Source organism: Prionailurus viverrinus, chromosome D4, assembly GCF_022837055.1.
Source record: "Prionailurus viverrinus isolate Anna chromosome D4, UM_Priviv_1.0, whole genome shotgun sequence".
NCBI classification, from domain to species: Eukaryota; Metazoa; Chordata; class Mammalia; order Carnivora; family Felidae; genus Prionailurus; species Prionailurus viverrinus.
In genome coordinates this window covers 72737217-72758194 of record NC_062573.1, presented here as the reverse complement: position 1 = coordinate 72758194, position 20978 = coordinate 72737217, and the positions used below count along the sequence as shown (strand labels likewise).

The 20978-nt window shown below is 37.4% G+C and overlaps 1 protein-coding gene across 1 annotated transcript; it reads left to right on the top strand.

Moving 5' to 3' along the window:
• The first annotated feature begins 1577 nt into the window (after positions 1–1577).
• ANXA1 (annexin A1) lies at positions 1578–20734 on the top strand. The gene is made up of 13 exons (XM_047831013.1): positions 1578–1785; positions 8803–8882; positions 8976–9084; positions 9612–9706; positions 10789–10902; positions 11329–11419; positions 13300–13379; positions 13835–13891; positions 15475–15568; positions 16436–16531; positions 17617–17675; positions 19120–19242; positions 20390–20734. The coding sequence occupies exons 2-13, from the start codon at positions 8817–8819 to the stop codon at positions 20441–20443; spliced, it is 1038 nt and encodes a 345-aa protein (XP_047686969.1). The 5' UTR covers positions 1578–1785; positions 8803–8816; the 3' UTR covers positions 20444–20734.
• Positions 20735–20978: the final 244 nt, after the last annotated feature.

The following is a 20978-nucleotide window of genomic DNA, read 5'->3' as shown; positions in this document are numbered from 1 at the left end:
TTAAGAAAGTATTTTCATTGATTTTTGTAAAGCTGGCATATATATGTCATTATATATTATATGTCATTATATAATATATTATTATATATAATATATTATTATATATAATAATATATTATTATGACATGTATAATATATATTAGATTATATATTATATATAATGATACACATATATACATATACACATATACATATAATATACATATATATGTGTGTGTGTGTATATATATATATGAATATATATATATATATTTATATAATGATATGTATAATTACCTGAAATATTTCTGAGGAAAACAGGCAAAAAAACAAACCCTAAAATGCCCCATAAACTGTACCATACACCATGACAAAGTTTACAGCTCTGCATAGTTTAATGGAAACATCACATAGAATCTTGTAAAGTTTTGTGAAGAATAAAACTGAACCACCATTGAGGCTACCAGAACCAGTTTCTGTTCCTTGTGGCAAGCAGGAAATGTCTTGGGGCACCTGTTTTGTACTAGATGCTACTCTAGTAACCCTTTCACTGTATAGCTTGAGTGCCTTCCTTTAGTGTTCAACTACTCTAGAATGTCAGGGATCTATGCATATCTATCTGTACAACTGATTCTCTATAAAAGAAACGCTGTAAATAGGCCTTCCTTGAATGCCAATACCTTTTTTTGAATGTCATAATGATCATATTTCTAGCATTAACTTCGTTTGTAATTTTGGGACAATCTGGAGCTTTATTTCTTTTCTATTTCTTACTTATATCCACCAGCCATATATAAACACAAGAAGTCTTTTATTTTAAGGAAAGAAAATTGCTGGTAAAATATAAAAATAAAAATTATTCAGCACTGCATGGTGTTAAAATTTACAATATATGTATGTGTGTATATATATATATACATATACACATATATATACATATATATATATACACACATATATATATAATTTCTCAATTGTCACAAGAATTCTAGTGGGTAGGCAGCTTAGATAATATTATCCCTAATTTACAAAAGTAGACAAGTTCAGGGGCACCTGGGTGGCTCAGTCAATTGAGCATCTGACACTTGATTTCGGTTCAGGTCATGATCTCACAGTTTGCAGGATAGAGCCCCGTGTCGGACTCTATACTGACAGTGCAGAGGCTGCTTGGGATTCTCTGTCTCCCTCCCTCCCTCTCTGCGCCCCCCCCCCCCCCCCCTCGTGCATGTGTGTGTGTGCTTGCACACACAGTAAGTAAATAAATAAACTTAAAAAAATAAAGTAGACAAGTTCAGGGAAATTAAATATATCCCCAAGGTCACATAGTAACTAGTGATGGAGCTAAGATTCAAACTAAAAGGGTTTTCTTAGGTTTATTTTGTTTTGAAGTGTATACACTTTCCTTTCACAGCCTGTTTAAAAAAAGGATGCCAATTATTAGTATCAGGATTGGGGTAGACAGTACTGCATCCTTGGAAATCGACTGCAGTCTACTTTCTCTGGAAAAAGCAGTGCAAGCTAAAGAGGAAAAAAAAAGTCTGTCTTTCCGTGTTTTTTTTCCCCCCCTCTATGCAGTCAGCTAGGAGTTGGTTCAGCTAGTAGTTTTGCAAGACTTGTTTCACTTTGTTTCTCGGCGAGGCTGAGCCACGTACTTCAAACAAAGGGCAACCAATTACTAACTTCTGGTTGCTAGGTGTGGTCTCCTTTCAAATTCTATAAAATCAGAAGCACTAGACTTCACTTCTAGTGTGAAACCTTCAGAGGAGAATCTCTCTCCAGTGCTTTGGAAGAAGGTGAAGAAAAAGGGTAAGTCTTAGTTTTCTTTTTAGTTAGCTTTGATTGTTCTGAAAACTTGTCCCATCGTGATGTTAATTGTTACTGCTTCTCCAGGATTTATGGCTAGCTGCATTTAGTATGTTTTGATAAATCTTTCTGTAAAATCACATTGGGTATTTATATGTCGGAAATCACAAATTGTAATGTTTTCTTTTATATAGTTAAGAGTTTTACAAATATGGGCAGTTTGCTTAATACTGGCTTATTGCACTGTTGGTGAATTACCATAGAAGAAAAAGGGAAGAATGTGTTTTCCTCCTATGAGTTACACATTTCCAAGAGCTGTGTGTGTGTGTGTGTGTGTGTGTGTTACATGGAAATCATGATGGAGGGTGGATACTTGTAGGCAACCAGTACAGAACAGAAGTGCTGGAGGGGAGTTTCAGGAAACTGTTTCAAAATGGCAGGACTATTTCCTCTCCTCTCCTCTCCTTTCCTCTCCTCTCCTCTCCTCTCCTCTCCTCTCCTCTCCTCTTCTCTCCTCTCCTCTTTCTCTTTCTTTCTTTCTTTCTTTCTTCTTTCTCTCTCTTTCTTTCTCTTTCTTTTCTTCCTTTTCTTTCTTTCTTTCTTTCTTTCTTTCTAAGAATTAAATAGATTCAGACCTCATAGTGATAATTATGCCCTTTGTAATTTACATTGAAATTACGTTATGTTTATTTATGCAGTGTAAATAAGAGGATCCACTGATTAATCATTTCATTTAAAGAGGGTGTGGCCACATTCTTATTCCTGGAGTCTCTGTGTCATACACAGGTTTTTCAAGTGTGGATGTGAAAACCTAAGGGGAAGGAAAGTATTTTCTGGGTGGTGTCAGATAAGTTATTCCTGTAAATGCTAGCTGGGTCCTCTAAAAATTATTTTCCTTAGTAGCAAAAGCACCAAACAAATCCAAGGTAGACTTTTTACTGGTGTTGGATATATTTGCAAAAGTGAGAGAATTCGAATCATCATATATCCAGCTATCGTTTATTACAAGTGCTCCTTTGAGAATTTTTCTTAGTCCATTTTGAATGTTAAATTAAATGCCCTGGCATCTAACTTTTAATGCTAGCTTGATTAAGAAGGAAGTGCTCTTTCTTGCCCTGTTTATATTTAAAATTCTGCATGGACTTTGAAAAAATAATATTCCCCTCTGCCCACAGAAATGTATTTTGATAGCTAGAAGGGAAGGCGCATTGCAAAATGATTCAAATGCGGTAAAGCACTGGTTCCCTAATTCAGAAATGGCCTCCTCCCCAGAAGTTCTGTCAACACCCTGGCCCCCAGGCTCAACCACACAAGGCAGATAGCCAACCTTTGATGGATGTTGACAAAATAGTTAATAATAACATTATGCAGCGTTTCGTGCTTATTAAATGCTTCCTCCACCCAAAGAGCTGCAAAAGTTGAGTTTTGTTTATGATGTTAGTTTGCTGAATCGGTTGTTCTTAATCTTCTCTAAACCCTGGAGCTGTTTTTAAAATCAGAGCTAAGCAGCTAAAACAGTGGACCTTGTATTTTTCAGCGATCAACCCAAAACAGTTTTTGGAGGAGATGAGTTCATCTTTCTTTAAAACAGGATAAATTTTTATCAGAAAGATCAGAACAGATATAATTTATATAATACCTTCCTTAATTATGCTAATTTTCCCCACCTCCATCCACTTGAGATGAAATTTAAGATAGGCACCTCAGAGCTATTATGCATTGTAGACACTATTTATTCCAACACTCGTATTTTTATAAATGAAGACCCCTGGAGAAGCTAAATGTTTTCTTGAGGCCATATAGTCAGTTAAAGGGAATCCAAATAGGGCTCAGAACTCTTCAGTTCTTATTTTATATCCTATAGCTATGAAGAAACGTTTGTGAAATGTATAGGTATGTTTCCTAAATAATTAGCACTAATCCACTATTTTATTCATTCAATAATACTTATTAATATACTAAATACCAGAGATTGGAGGTGCATGATGAATAGTAGATTAGCACTGCCCTCATGGAATGCTGCTGGGGCATATAGACGGGTACATAGAAAGTGATAATACAGAATGGTAGGGGCGAGTGTAAGGGGACAGGAGGACATCTTGGAAGAGGCACAGAACTTCACCCGGTTGAGTGTTGAACGCTTGAAAATCTTCTGGAGGATGTGAAGAGGTCTATGCTGAGTCTTTTTAGAAGCAACAGTCTGGCAAGGGAAGCAAATACGGAGGAAGAAACAGCATTCCAAGCAAAGGAAACACCCTATCCAAAGGCCTAGAGGCAAAACATTCATGAGAGTACCTTTCATAAAATGGTTCTTCATGAATGAGTCATGCCTTTGTATAGTCTAATTGGTTCCCTTACACCGGCAGGTAAGGGAAGGTCCTGTGAATATATATATTCAAGGGAAAAACTGAGCACAAGCGAAAGCATTGAAGAATAAACCCCCAAGTGCTAGGGTAAACTTTGCCACAGTCTCCATGAGTTCACTGGTAATGAAGCTGATTCTCGAGTGTGAGCTCTTAAAAATAACATTCCTGTCACTCACTGTCTTTTTAGTTGTAAGTGTAAAACAATTTGCAATACTTTGGAATCAGAAGGCATAGATTTATGTATGACTTGATGTTTGACAGCTTCTGTCTAGAAAACTGCCAGAAAATTACACTGTTTTTCCCAGGTAGAAAATAGGAATGAAGATGCTGTCCTATGCAAGAATTAGTTGCTGCTGGTATCTCTGGATAACTCTGATCATTCTAGATTGTCACCAGGATGCATGAGAGACCATAAAAATCGGCTTCTTCTGTTTACAGATCTTGGAAGTAGCCTTTCATGAGGCCGACCGAGATAGAACTTGCGATTTAAAACAAGAAAGAAACACAAACAAACAAACTTTTGTAATAATTTCAAACCTTCAGAAAAGTTTCAAGAATATCACACAGAATTACCATTGTACGCAGATCCCACAATTGTTAGTATGTCACATTCGCGTTATCCTCTTCCTCACTCCACCCTCTCTGTGTTTTTTTCTGTAACATTTGAGACAACACTACAGATACAATGGCCCTATGCCTCTAAATTACTTCTGTCTCTCTATATTAAAAAAACAAGGACATAACTGTCGTGCAGTTTTTGAGAAATCAGGAAATTAACTTTGATACAAGCCTTAGTGTTTTCAGATTTTGAGCTGGCCCAATTACTAATGTACCATTTCTGGAATACCTTTATCTTATAGTGCTGTAAGCATGGATCCTGTATTCTGCCTAACATCTTGGGCATACTTTTTATGTGTGTTTACCCTCTGTAATTCCTTGCTGAATGAGATGAAGAAAGCTCTCTTATGACACATAAATATACACAAAAATGCTCATCTCTAGAAAGTTACACATTTATGCACAGATAAATGAGATTGGTAGGCAGTGCATGTTCACAAACAGATCATTCACTAAAAGAACTCTGAAATACTGTTAATTTCCATATAGGTCAACCTATGTATAAATCGCCAATTTCGTCTTCAAATTAGATCATGTTAAAGACTGAGATAATCTTGGATAATGTGAATCTTGGATAATCTTGGATAATGCTGGTTTCAGAGTTCATTAGTACCCAGATTTTATATATATATATATATAGAGAGAGAGAGAGAGAGAGAGAGAGAGAGAGCACCAAGGTATGTTAATAAAATAATACATACCCTACAAACGTTGCAACTAAAAAAAAAAATAAAAAAGAAAATCTTTTGCAGATTCATAGGGTAATTTATTTTTTTTAACTCTACAATTCTATTTTCTAGACCAAATTTTTTCTCTGCATAGTAATAATATCTGATATCTATATAACAAGTAACAGTCTATAAAAGATCCTTGTATGCATTATTTATCTAAAGTAAAGCAAGTGTTACCTTCAAATTATTGAATATATTTTATCAAGGTACAAAATGCCGTTTTCATGCGGAGGGTAGTTACAGAAGAGACAGAATGGTTTAGCAATTCAGTTTGGCCAAAATGTTTTTGCTGTGGTATTTGTAAAGTATGTTGCAACTGTTAAAAATTTCTGCTAATACTTGCAGTCGACATTGAGCACTTAACTACTGGTACATGATAAAATATTTTTCCTTTAGGGCAATTTCTTACATCCTGCCAGTATCCCTGTGTCCTCAAGCTAAGAGCTAGTAGATATTATTTGGCTGGATTGAGATTCCATTTTCCTCAAATTGCTTTTCTGAGACAGTCTATTCAGACTACTTTTCTTTTCCAGACCGTGCTTTTAGACCATCCAAATTATTTCATTTTTTAAAATTATTTTTTAAAAACATTTTTTATTTTTAAGAGAGAGAGACAGAGTGAGAGTGGGGGAGGGGCAAAGAGAGAGAGGGAGACATGGACTCCGAAGCAGGCTCTAAGCTCTGAGCTGTCAGTGCAGAGCTCGACACGGGGCTCAAACCCACGAACCATGAGATCATGACCCGAGCCAAAGTCAGAGGCTTAAACAACTGAGCCACCCAGGTGCCCCAAGACCATCCAAATTATTTCAGATTATAAGATCTAGGAACCCAGAAGATATGTTACAAAGGTGTCTCCTCTATAAACTCTGTTGTGTCAAATAAATTATTCAGCCCCCTTATTTGTGTTGTTTGGTGTTATGTGAAGAAATCAATGCATTATGTGAGCATTTTTTGAGAAGTGAAAAAAAATGAAGCACAGTGAAGTTTTCATAAAATTTGTGTTGAAGTTCTGAGGTTCATTTTTAAAATTATGTTTGACAATATGCACAGTCTCTGGTCTATTTTGAGGGTTTTTTTTTCCAGTTGAAAAGAGTGGAAATACTGGAATACATATTTCACTGATGGAAAAGTACTGTGCTAAGTGACCAATCATATCACTCATTTTGAGGATTCTACTTTACGAAGGGCATGGCTGAGATTATAAAAATGGAAATTTCAAATACCTGAAACCGGGGCGCCTGGGTGGCGCAGTCGGTTAAGCGTCCGACTTCAGCCAGGTCACGATCTCGCGGTCCGGGAGTTCGAGCCCCGCGTCGGGCTCTGGGCTGATGGCTCAGAGCCTGGAGCCTGTTTCCGATTCTGTGTCTCCCTCTCTCTCTGCCCCTCCCCCGTTCATGCTCTGTCTCTCTCTGTCCCAAAAATAAAAATTAAAAATGTTGAAAAAAAAAATTAAAAAAAAAAATACCTGAAACCTTGCCAGAAATTACTAGAAGTTCTGGATGTGCCAATGACATCATTGGAAAATGAATCTGCTTGTGCCAACAGCAATGGCCTCAGATTATGACTGTAACAGGAAGTAAAACCTTGTGCAAAATTGTACATCATGACTTTACCTCAGGAAATAACTTTAAATCTATCAGTTGCTGGAGGGGGAAGAGGTTATTTTAAACGGATGCACAAAATATTGGTTCTTCTCACTGATGACAGAACAGTAATGTGAACAATCCCCATGATAATTAAGTGGAGATAGTTTCTGCTTTGGATATGGTTTCTCTCACGTATTTAATCTCATTACTTGAAACTGAGGTTATTTTTCAGCAGGTATGGATGAAAGATTTCGTCTGAACATGCTGTTAAGGAGTCAGGTTATGGGTTTTACTTCTCACGATTCATTTAGCTTCTGATGAAGAATTTCAAACTACTGAGATTTCCCTTCCAAACTCCTTCAGATGTATTCATGGGCGTAGTCTCCAGAGGGATAAACAAAGCGGTATGGAGAGATATGTCAACCTTGCTCACGAACGAGCCCCTCAAAACACATCCCCAGCCCGAAAGGATCACTGAGAGCTTCTTTTGTGGACAAAACAGGGAACACACGAGTTTTTCAACATGCTTCAGGTTTTAAAGATATACATGGTTGATTAAGTAAAAATACGGCAGAACCATGGTAGCAATTAACAAAATTTCAAGACAGAGTTTGTGGAAAGGGGACATCTATGTTGCAGTATCACCCTGATGCTTCCTATGAGAACAAAGAACCTCTTATAAAATCTGGGTTTTTTGTGTGTTGGATGGAAAACCATGAAGGACTAATATTTAGGACAGCTCAGCTAGGAAGAAATGTGAGGGTGGCAATTGCTTCAAATGCTGAAATAATTTTATACCAAGGAATGGAAAAGGAAACAATTATTTGAGGGGGAAATGCCACCTGACTATCTCTTTATCAAGCTCCTTTAGCGTTTTGAGCCTGAATCCACTCCGGCAGATTGTCACAGACTGTTTTACCTTATAAATGTAAATAGAACATTATGCTTTTTCTCCAGCCATTACTTTTCTTTAGGCCCTCACCAAATCCTACCCAGATTCTCTAAAGGCCTATTAAATGGTCTCCAATCTTTCATCTTGCCCGTCTCTTAGCCATTCTCTATGATCTAGGATGAGTGATCTTTCTGAAATATAAATGGAATCGTACTGCTCTTTCTAGAAATCCATTCATCTTTTCCCAAAGCGTTGGAGATAATTTAAACCTCTTTGGATTGGGCTTCTGCCAAGATTTCTTGCTTTAGTAGCGTCCCAAATATGACAGCCTTCTCTCTGTTGTGTTCTCTTTAACTTTTCTGTCAGGTTAACCTTGACGCATTCCAAGAGAGGCTCAGATCAGCCAACATTTAGCTTTTGTGTTTTCCCACAGGAAGCATGCACTAGCTTGAAGCTCTCTGAGGAAAGCATGATGTTTGAATATTTTCTGGACCTTCAGTGCTTGGCATATGGTAGATGGTCTATAAATTTAGAGCAATGAAGTAAATCACCAACCCCACTTGTAGAATCATCTGGCCCCTAAAGGTTAGGACTGAATATGCCAAGAAAGAACCAAGTTTCTGAATGGTGGGTGAGGCTCGGTGTTTCTGTTCAAGGGTCAGACTCTCCTTTTAAAGAGCTTACATCTAGCATTTTATTATGCTCCTAAATGTAATCCTTAAGTAAGGTCAAGACTACTCTATGTCTTATGTATGCAAGAGAGTAGAATGGCATATATGTGCTGTAGGTTTTTGTTTGGTAAAAGCATCTACCTGTTTTCTTTCCAGATACTTCTTTGAAAATGGCAATGGTATCAGAATTCCTCAAACAGGCCTGGTTTATTGAAAATGAAGAGCAGGAATACGTTGTAAGTCAAGTGACAATAAAATAACTTAGTTAAGATTAGAAGAGAAGCTAGTATGAAGGAGTGGACGTTATTCTATGTCTGTCTCATCCACAGAAAACTGTGAAAAGCTCCAAAGGCGGTCCTGGGTCAGCAGTGAGCCCCTATCCTAGCTTCAACCCATCCTCGGATGTTGCCGCCTTGCATAAAGCGATAACAGTCAAAGGTAATCATGTCTCCCCATAACCGCCCCTCCTGGACATTTCAGAATGGCCACTAGAATGGCTATTGAAAACCGGCCATGCGCAGTGGGAAAGGTCTGTTTCATTTTGAAGATAAAAAAAAAAAAAAAAGATTTCTTCGTCAAAAGAACTTAGGAATTTTCAGCACTTGGGAAATTTGGGTCAAATCAGTAGAATCTCTGTTGCTACGACTGATATTTTTACCAGCTCATTTCCAGCAGAAACTCAATGCTGGAATCAACACCTCTCCTCACATCTAGGGTTTAAATCAGGACCAAGCACTGCAGCTATGAGGGTCGGGAACAGTTTCTCTTTCTTTCTCCTTCAGATGGAGGAAGTGACATCTGAAACGCTTCCCTTTAATGCTGCCTTTATATCTTAGGCTGGTATAATTTCCATTTCTTAGTTTTCTAGAACTTCATTTGGGCCATCTTGGTAATTAATTATTTTATGTCAGTTATTGATGATGAAGAAAATTGATTTTAAAAGCCTAGTGGTCTTTTATTTCCAGGTGTGGATGAAGCAACCATCATTGACATTCTGACTAAGAGAAACAATGCGCAACGTCAGCAGATCAAAGCAGCGTATCTCCAGGAGAAAGGAAAGGTAGGTCGAGTGGTACATTTAGACATTTAATTTCAGTTACGTTTATGTATAAACATGGATTTTGAAGCACAATTCACCTATTCTTTTTTCAGTCTCCAACACTATTTTCCCCTTACAACTAAGACGAGGATGACAGTATTTCCTTGCTTGGTTGCAGTGTAATCAATTCTAGCAAATTTTCTGGTTTCAGACATGAGTCGTCTTGGTGCTTTGCAGATGACTTTTATATTGAAGACCAGTCTTTAATTTGAATATAACAAATATCGAGAGTACTCTTGGCAGTAAAGAATATGTTCTGATTGATATGTGTGTTATGTTAAATTTTAAATTGAGTGATTAAATGTCTGAATGTAAAGTTTATACATATAATTCTACTTTAAAAGTAAGCTTTGTATTCTCTATACCAATAATGGGTAATATTTTTAAGGAGTCCAGTTAGAAAATGATATAATACCAGTGCTTGATTGTAATGCTTATTTGAGCAGTGAAAACCTCAAAGGCTGGAAAATTATTAGTACATTATTTTTGAAGTATTCTTACTACTGTTTCTGTTAAAATACAAACTCCTATGTTTGAGCCTTGTGATTTTCTTCCTGTGTAAAACATCAAGAGAATACTTAAAGAAGTCCTTTATGAGTTCTCAGTGTAGGGCACCTGGGTGGCTCAGTCAGTTGAGCATCTGACTCTTGATTTTGGCTCAGGTCATGATCTCACTATCGTGAGATTGAGTCCTGCATGGGGCTCCATGCTGAGTGTGTAGCCTGCTTGAAATTCTCTCTCTCTCTCTCTCTCTCTCTCTCTCTCTGTCTCCCTCTGCCCCTCCCCTGATTGCACTGTCTCTAAAAGAAAAAGAAAGTTATCAATGAATTCAGCGAATTTCATTGTAATCACTCTAGATCTAAAAAATGAAGGTAACATTCTAAATGTCATATTTTGTACCTGAATGAAAGGAGCTCTAAAAGGTGGCTGGATTTAGCAATCAGCAGTAAGATTACCTAACAGTCAGGTAACCCCACAATGTGGTACTACCCAGCATCAGCATTTACTTATTAGAGGCCCTGATTCTAATCTCTTGGTTATAGCCCCTGGATGAAGCTCTGAAGAAAGCCCTTTCTGGTCACCTCGAGGAAGTTGTTTTGGCTCTGTTAAAGACTCCAGCCCAGTTTGATGCTGAAGAGCTTCGTGCTGCCATGAAGGTAAATGGCCTTATTTAACCAAAACTCCTTTCAAGAGATTGTATAGACCAAGTCCACTTACATGTCTTCTTATATCCTCAGCATCCAGTACAGGGCATGCCCATCAGTGAGAATAAAATGAATGAATGAGTAAATAAATAAATGAATGAATGTTGGACTTAGCAGCTGTATTACGTCCAGTCTTTTCATGATGTCACTGCAATGAATCATACGCCTCACTTTTCACATCTTTGTGCAAAACACTGGCTTTAAATCCATTTTGTTTTTAGAGCAATATAATAGCGTTTGTTGTAATCGTTAAATATTGTGGATATTTACTACATACCGTGGGAAAGTTACTAACTGTCAGATTCAAACGAATTTTGGGACACAAAAGCTAGCAGATGCTCTTGAATAAGATTTTCCTTCATTTCTTCTTTAATCCAGGGCCTTGGGACTGATGAAGATACTCTGGATGAGATTTTGGTATCAAGAACTAACAAAGAAATCAGAGAGATTAACAGAGTCTATAGAGAAGGTATGTTTTAATGCCCAACAGTCCAAATCACCTCTCGGAAACTAAATGTGGTATGTGTTTCTCAAAGCTGAATGTGGATATTAATAATGGGGCTTTGGAAATTCTACATATTATAATTTTTCTCCATTGTTCGGCATGTGTCAATGCATGCACACGTTGTTACCAGACAGCACTCGAGTTGCCAGGGTGCTGATGAGGGAGACAGCATCCCACCCCTCATCAACGTTGCACTTTAATAGAAAATGTCCTTCTAGCACAAATGGCCACATGTTACTGTAATGGAAAACTCAATTCATTAGCGCTGAATTTAAAGAATTTCCTAAAAACTTTTCTATTTTTCTGAGATTTATGTCCAAAAAATGTCCCATTGTTTTTTATTTTGAAAAGATAACAAGAACAGAAATTTCCAAACAAAATATTCTCCATTTGCCCTTGAAAATGTAGAGTCCAGGGACGCCTGGGTGGCTCAGTCGGTTGAGCGTCCGACTTCGGCTCAGGTTATGACCTCACAGCTTGTGGGTTCGAGCCCCACGTGGGGCTCTGTGCTGACAGCTCGGAGCCTGGAGCCTGTTTCAGATTCTGTGCCTCCCTCTCTCTCTGCCCCAACCCACTCGCATTCTGTCTCTGTCTCTCTCAAAAATAAAATAAACATTAAAAAAATTAAAAAAAAAAAGAAAATGTAGAGTCTAGTACTTACAATCCTCTGATGGAAACTTTACCTTTACCATTATGAACTTTAGTCATTATGAACATAAATGAGTCACTTACTCTTTATGTATTTTTGTAACTTACTCTTTATCTCTATTTATAACCATGGGGATGAACGACCAGCCATGGATCATTTTATCTATTCAGTGACACATCTCATTTAAAAGATACACTCAACACTGTAAACAGGGTCACTATCACCGGGTCCTGGTCAGTGTTGGGAATTTTATTAATTTCTATTTCTAGTTTCCCAAGCCTTCAACGTTTGTTTTCCCATCCTAATATGCGGCACCATACAGGATCTTTCTGCTTGGTTTTCATACCAAGCACAGGGAATACAATAGCCCTTGCACATGGCAATTTAATAAAGGTATCACAATAAGGAAGGTTTTAACCTCATTTTCTGCGATCTCATTATCAGTATTTCTCTTAGATCCATTTATCAGTAATGATAATCAAGAAAGGCATTATTATCAGTTCGTTTTTGCTTGATAAAACATAGTTTACAAAGGTATATGTCCATATTTCTCTATTATATACCAAATATAGTGTAATGATGGCTTATTTAACTGCCCTGTCCTCTACTCAATTATAAATTCAGTTAATTTTTGTGTACTAGAGCATTATTTTTGCCTAGTTAATTAAGGGATTTTCTACAACATTTTAAATCTGTATCTATATATATAATCAATCTATCTGTATATATATTTACACATGTATGCAAAACTATATCACATATAAGATATTTATAACATTTTAAAGTAAATACATAATCTGTGTTCAAGGAAGTACCTCTAGCTTATGGTTTTAAATACATATTCTAATTCATTCCATTGCTTAAATTTTGGCATATTTTGTTTCAAAATTGATTTTTAATCATGTATACCTATGCAATTTATTCTTGCTAGCAAAAGTTTTATGACCGTAGGGTTTCATCCACTGTATTATCTAAATTGCTTTCATTGCCCTATGGAAATAGCTTTGATGATCTAAGATTTTACTCGCTCTGATTACTCTGTTTTTATTTAAAAAATGATAATATTTGAGATACGTTCCATAAGTCATTGGACATTTGACACTGCAAATTGTAAGCCAGCACAGAGACGTCAGATATTACTACCACCATTATTTGTCACTAGTTTACTGCAAAATACACTTTTCTTATTTCTCAGAACTGAAGAGAGATCTGGCTAAAGATATCACCTCAGACACATCTGGAGATTATCGGAATGCTTTGCTTTCTCTCGCTAAGGTATACTTCAACTAGTTCAGAAAATACCTCCTCCTTTATGAGGAGTCAAGTCTTAGATTTCCTCTCTCTCTCTCTCGAAATAAGCAATTGACTCTCTATTTCTCAAAAAGTGTTATGTACCTGATGTTAAGAGAATTAAGTAAATCATGAGATTACATGCTAGAAAACAACTTACCAGAGGGCACCCGGGTGGCTCAGTCGGTTGGGTGGCTGGCTTCAGCTCAGGTCATGGTCTCGCGGTCGGTGTGAGTTCGAGCCCCACATTGGGCTCTGTGTTGACAGCTTGGAGCCTAGAGCTTGCTTCCCATTCTGTGTCTCCCTCACTCTCTGCCCCTCCCCTGCTTGCTCTCTCTCTCTCTCTCTCTCTCTCTTTCTCAAAAATAATAAACACTTAAAAAAGTTTAAAAAAAGAAGTAAAATAAAACAACTTACCAGAGAATGGGGATTTTTTTCAGGGTGACCGATCTGAGGACTTTGGCTTGAATGATGACTTGGCTGATACGGACGCCAGGGTAAGCAAGTGCTCACAAATACTTCTGGAGTCGACCTTCCTATGTCAGATAGGTCTTGTGTTAGGTGGGGTTACCACCTGAGGCCTCTACGTGAAAGCAAACGTTAGATCCTCCTAGAGGCCAGTCACCCCTAATGTTCATTCCCTGAGTGATGCACACCCATTTGCACTTGAACAGAGTGAAACACGTGATCTTTATGTTCTTAATAGATTTCATTTCTCACAAAGTGGGAGGGGATTGAAAGAAATTGTTTTGTCATTCTTAAGAATTTTTTTGTTGAGAAAACCCTGAATTTTTTCTTATCATGTCTAAGAAAGGGAAAAATAATTTTTAAGTGGAAAGGGTAAGCACATTGAACCGTCTTTTAACAGTGAACAGTGCAATGAGTTCATACATATAGATGTATGTTTATGTTGTAAAACCATTATAGTAATGATTATAGTTATAAAAATTATAACATTTATATACATTCAAGTATATTGACATATAATTTCAGTGAGATTGTTGGTTATTTATACACCAATCCATTGGCAACATTAGAGAAACTGTGCCATTTTAGGGCCTGGAATTTCTGTTAAATACAAAAAAAAAGACTATTATTTGCATATGCTTTCCCTATGGGATAATATTATGTCTGTAAATTCATTATGGTGAGTTAACAGGATAGAAACTTATCTGTCCATACTCACTCCCTTCACAATACTGGTACATAATCTTGCACATAAAAGGCACTCATTAACTTTTGGTTGAATAAATGCATACATACCAGATGTTTGTTTGAAAAGTCCAAAATAACTTACATCCACCAGAAGTTCGACCATTTTAATAGAAATCACGCAAGCGTATCAAAGAACAAAAGTTAGCATTTGAATAACTGCCTATAATAACAAATGATTCTTATTTGCTTGTGACATTTCTGAATTTGCTTTCCATTTTAAGACTATCAGAGCTCTTGGATGTATATTTATGGCAGCTACCTGGATTAATAGTGGCCCAGGAGGATGATGGCAATTAACATTTGAAAGTTAACAGAGCGTGCTTGTGACCATACGACAAAGATTATCTTTTCCAGTTACAAAAGAGGAAAATCTGTACTTCACTAAGGTTAAATTGTTTATCTAAGATTACAGGGCAACTAAGTTCCAGAGTCAGAATTTGAATCCAGAAATCTTAATATCAAAATTCAAGTCTAGGTTATGTTTGAATTATTGATTTATTAGTACCGTTTGCTGGTAGTTACTCTGAACGATCAAGAGTAAAAAAAAAAAAAAACACCCTGTGTTTAGACAGTCCCTTGGAGTTGTCTTGATATAGAGCATAATCTGAAAGCAATTTAATTCAGCAAATACTTATTCTGCAAACACATCTTCAGTCTCTACTGTTTGCAAGGCACAAACATACCGTGGAAGATACTTGACCAAATACGGTCCCTATCTTTACGGAACTTGCATTCTTAGCGTTGCTTACTGTGATTGAATTGGACACAAAGCAGCTGCCTAGAAAATCTTTGAAGAGATCTAACATTCTTGTGCGGGTATCAAGTCGGCAGATAGTCAAATGTTTATGTTTGTGTTTCTTGATAGGCTTTATATGAAGCAGGAGAAAGGAGAAAAGGGACAGATGTGAATGTGTTCATTACCATTCTCACCACCAGAGCATATCCCCATCTTCGCCAAGGTAAATGGGGGAAAAAAAAGGTTCCTGAAAATTACTTATGGAAGATTCAGGGTTTTTTGAGGACAAATAAAAGAACGGAAAGATAGAAGCCTTAATTAGTGTCCTTCCCATCCCAAGTGGATGTGGTGCTCCTGACCCCTTATTGCCATTTGTACATTTGCCCAAAGTTGAACGGCCACCATTTTATAGTACTTGAAACACACTTTGTGATTTTGGCAGGTAGAACATTATTTCATTATCTTAACTATTTCTACTCTCTCAACGTATTTGGAATGGGTGTGACAAAATACACACATACGATAAGTGAAATTACAGTGAAGAAAAACATTAAAAACTCAGGACTAAGTGGAGAAAAGGGCACAGCGGTCCCCCCTCCCCCCCCCCCCCCCACTACAAAGCAACAAGAGTTGGCCTTTGAGCACAAGATTTGACTCTGCACCTTTTCGCAGCCAACGCAAAGGGGAAGTCCTAATGATGATCGAAAGTTCATTATCTTATAATAGCACACTGATTTCTGATGATAAAAATAAGAGACATTTAGTACACAGATCTCTATAGAAGGGGAGATCCATTTGGTATGGCACTTGGCTCTGATGTAGTAAGTATCACGGTTGTCAATCACACACCAGCTCTAATAAATGTCAACACTTGCAAAGCTTTCCCAAAAATATACAGGAGCACCAAAATAGCCATGAGAGTTACATTCCTAGGAGAAGATGAAGTATCCAAAATATGCTCAGTTGAATAATTAGCTTTAAAATGTGTGTTTTGAAATTCAGTCAAGGAATGCTTTGAGTCGCCCTGCTTTTGCTAGTTTCCCCAAAATAGGATGCCTTGTACATCTCTTAGTTTAAACTTCATATTCAGTGTTTCAGAAGTACGCCAAGTACAGTAAGCACGACATGAACAAAGTTCTGGACCTGGAAATGAAAGGAGACATCGAGAAATGCCTCACAGCTATTGGTATGTGGTCCTGCAGTGGGGAGGGTTTTCTAACCTGAAATGGTCAATGCTGTCCCATAATTTTTTTAAAAAATAGCTGATATAATAAACTTATATTTCATATAGAGGCAACATGTAAGATAATGGCAATGAATGTTTAGCTAAAGGCATATAATGGCCTTCTTAATAATAAAAGATATTATTCCTTTTATCAAAAAGATGGGCAGGTGGGAAATAACTTTCTGAGCATTTAGTGATGCACCAGGCAGGGCATACCTCTGAGGAAAGTCAGAGTGGTCAGTCATTAGGAGCATGAGATTGGGTTTAGATAAATGCAGATTCAAATCCTGGTCTGCCACTTGCTGATTGACTCATCTTAGTCATAGCCAGAGGGATTAATTCAGTAGGTCTGCAGAGACTTCTGAAAAGGCCTTCAGAAGAAAAAGCCTTTAAAGGTCTCCTGTGCTATCCTGATTACCTGGGAACGTATGTTCTCAAGCAGTGCTTCTCAAACCTTGACGCACTCATGAATCCCCCCGAAAATCTTGTTGAGTGCAGATTCTGATTCAGTAGGTCTGTAGTGGGGCCCTGGGATTCTGCATTTCTAACAAGCTCCCAGGTGATGCCAATACCTTTGGTCTACAGATTACACGTTGAGTATCAAGGTAGAGAATATCACTCATGGACGCATGTGTTAGTGTTTTATCAGGCAGTTGCCTTATGTTGAAAGCAAGCCCCATTTCACTTGAAAAAAATTCTTTTTATGACATGAGAAAAGTATTGACCGTGTGCCCACATGGCCTTTAACACCTACTGGTTTCCCCATTTCCAAGAAGAGTATACTCCAGATAGCATGAACCGGAGTTGGTACTGGATGCATTTAAGATACAGGAGGAGATAGGCGACACTGTTGGGGGAAAGATTACTCAGAACGCCATCTAGGGAACGGTTTCTTATAGGCCAAATATCCGTTATGAGGTGGGGGGATGAGGAACAGAAGTGTAGAATAGAATCTTGCTGGTGAAACTGTATTCCTTATGTTTCCTTCATACGTGTCTTTCTTGTCATGTGGTAAATATGTCAACTTAAGTGTGCCTGTCTTGCAGTGAAGTGTGCCACAAGCAAACCGATGTTCTTTGCTGAGAAGCTTCATCATGCCATGAAGGTAACGTTGTGTGTATGTGCTTTGCTTAGGGGTAAAATTATTGTTTGTGGGGAGAGCAACAGAAAACTTCATATCGTCTGCAAGCCATGCTTATTTTAATATCTCCCTCCTAAAAAGAATCATTGTTCCATCTAGTGCAAAAGGCAATACCCTTCCTTATTAGCATAAAATTCGGTCAGATTTGTTGTATTTTTTTACGGGTGAGGTAGTAAGGTGAGCTTGTCGGTAATTGGTGGCTTACTCGTGATTTGTACAAAACCTGAGTCAGCGGAGAAAGGTTACTTTTTCTTTTAAGATGTGATTTTAGTAACCTACTTCCGCTGAGGTTGTGGGTTTTACGGTTTCCTCCTTTCTATGTTTTACTTTCCTTTTTGTTTTTATTGTTATTCTGGCATCCGTGCCCTGGATTCATATTTCATTTTAAGATTTTAAAACGTCATTTTAAAATGACACAAGTGGAAGGTGTTATTAAGATACATTTGCAATAAATACCACTTCAGCCACTTCACTTGAACTTCATTCTCTAGCATGCATTGTCTTGTACAGGATGCCACCTGTATACATATATTGTGAAAAGTCGTCCTTCTTTTTTCCTTTGCAACTCCAAAATAGAGAAGTCCCCAGAGAGAGAGAGAGAGAGAGAGAGAGAGATCTAACTATTCAATTCATAGGAAAGAGTCCCTATGAAATGATACACATGGTCCACTATGTTGTTTGCAATACAGTCCCAGACCTCGTGCCTGCTGCCATCTAAGGGGATGGTTATCTAGCTGGGTGAGGATGAACGCCTAGCACTGAATAAGAGCAGGAGAAATCAGTGTAGACTTGCCGTCTGATAAACTAAGACCTGATATTTGAATAGGGATTAGCCAGAGGACAGTGGTGGTGGAAGGAATGGAGGGATGAAGCAAGGTTGGTCCAGGAGGAGGACTCCGGATGACACTTTGAAGATGATAAATACAATGAGTGTGAGAGTACATAGTGGAAGAAGAGGTTGTGGGACTAGGCAGACATTGTGAACCCAGACAAAATGTTTGGTTTTCATCCTAAACGCAACCCAAAGACCACTGAGGGTTTTAAATAGATGAATTCGACCATCAGATTCGCAAATTAGAAGGTTCGTGTTATTTGTAATTTTTGGAGCGTTTGGACAAAAGAAAGACTGAAGATGGAGGACCAATCAAGCGGTGGTAAAAGCTTACACCTGCTGATGCAACAGTTGGATCCCTGTCATTTTATTTCTTACCTGTGTCAAGTGCATGGGTATGTGTGTGTGTGTGTGTGTGTGTGTGTGTGTTTGGATGTGTGTTTTAATGAGTGAACAAAAGAGCTTCACGTTCAAACCCATATCCTGCTTTACTAAGAGTATGCTCTGACTATGACATTTACCATCATTTGGTAATGTTTTAACATTTAACAATGTTTAAAACCTTGTTTTAAACAGGGTGCTGGGACTCGTCATAAGGCACTGATCAGAATTATGGTCTCCCGTTCTGAAATCGACATGAATGATATCAAAGCATGCTATCAGAAGTTGTATGGTGTCTCCCTCTGCCAAGCCATCCTGGTATGTTGTGGTTTTCATAATGCTCCCTGCCCACCCCCGCAAATGGCAACTTCTTCAAAGAGAAAAGCTGACTTACATATTTGTAGATTGTATGCGTAAGATTAATTTGTTATTTTACCCGATACGTAATTTATTGAACTTTCCCTGGACTTGTGAATTCTATACTGAAAAACCACACACAATTTCCAGCAGTCGTGGAAACATTTAGTTTCCCATGTATAAATTTAGCAAACAAAACATTTTAGTAGAGAGATATAATGATGTATTTTGCAATGACTATTGATTAGAGATTAGAAACTTACTATTGTAAGTTTTTCCTTAATTTTGTTAATATAAAATGTATAACATGCAAGTTTAATTTTCATTATAATGTTAAAAGTAAAAAAGAAACACAAGTCAAAGGTTTTTTTTTTTTTTTTGTTTTTTTTTTTTTAATTTTTTTTTCAACGTTTATTTATTTTTTGGGACAGAGAGAGACAGAGCATGAACGGGGGAGGGGCAGAGAGAGAGGGAGACACAGAATCGGAAACAGGCTCCAGGCTCCGAGCCATCAGCCCAGAGCCTGATGCGGGGCTCGAACTCACGGACCGCGAGATCGTGACCCGGCTGAAGTCGGACGCCTAACCGACTGCGCCACCCAGGCGCCCCACAAGTCAAAGGTTTTAAACGTCTTGAAAGATTGAAAGATAGTTGACAGTTTAAAGTTAAGTTGTCACTTACACTGGATGACTAAATCTACCAAGAAAAAGTGAGAAAATCACAGGTTTATCACTTTCTCTCTGGTGAGTGAGTCACATAGTCCTTCTTTACTGTGATATGAAATTATATTGTGTTAAGTTACCCAGTTCTGTGTGGTATTTCATTCTTGGGAAATAATGGCTCTAATATATAACATAGTCAACATATCTGAATCTTGAAAGCTATTGCTTTTTATACAATAATTGATTAACAAATATCAGTTATCTGCTATATTAATTATATGACTTAAGTAAATGACATTTTTATCAAAGATCCTAGAGCTCACATACTATGATATACGTTCTATAACTGTTAATCTACAAATATGTAATTCTTCTATGATTAAAAATATTTTACATTGATTGTGGTTTCAGGTAGCATTAAGTATACTCTATTTCTTCATCAACAGGATGAAACCAAGGGAGATTATGAAAAAATCCTGGTGGCTCTCTGCGGAGACTAACATTCCTTTGATGACCACAAGCTTCTTGATCAGAAGACTTTTTCATCATATCTTTTCATTCCATATCATGCACTTAAATAGCAGTTTTCTCAGCAGGATTATAGTCTAGCTAAATGCTTTTTGAAAAATATAGCCTATAAACCATTTTTATATCACAACTCCATATGATAGAGAGTAGCTTTTTTAAACTCTATTTATCCCAAACTATAAAGCCTCATAAACAGGTTGTTCTAGTAACATTACCTTAGAAAGATGTTTGTGCAGCAGGAAATAAAATGATTCTGCAAGACAGTTGTGTGTCATTGGTTCTTCTATTCTGATTCTGTGTGTGTGTGTGTGTGTGTGTGTGTGTAATGCAGTGGTTTTATTTGGTACCAAGGGAAAGGAGCTTGAATCCTAAATTATAATCATTTAATGAAATAGATTTTGCATATCAAACTTAAGAAAATAGAGTTGGAAAATGGACTCCTTGCATTTTATCATCTGGGTACAGAAAATGGAGAGCATGTCTGTATAATAATGGATTTATTGCATC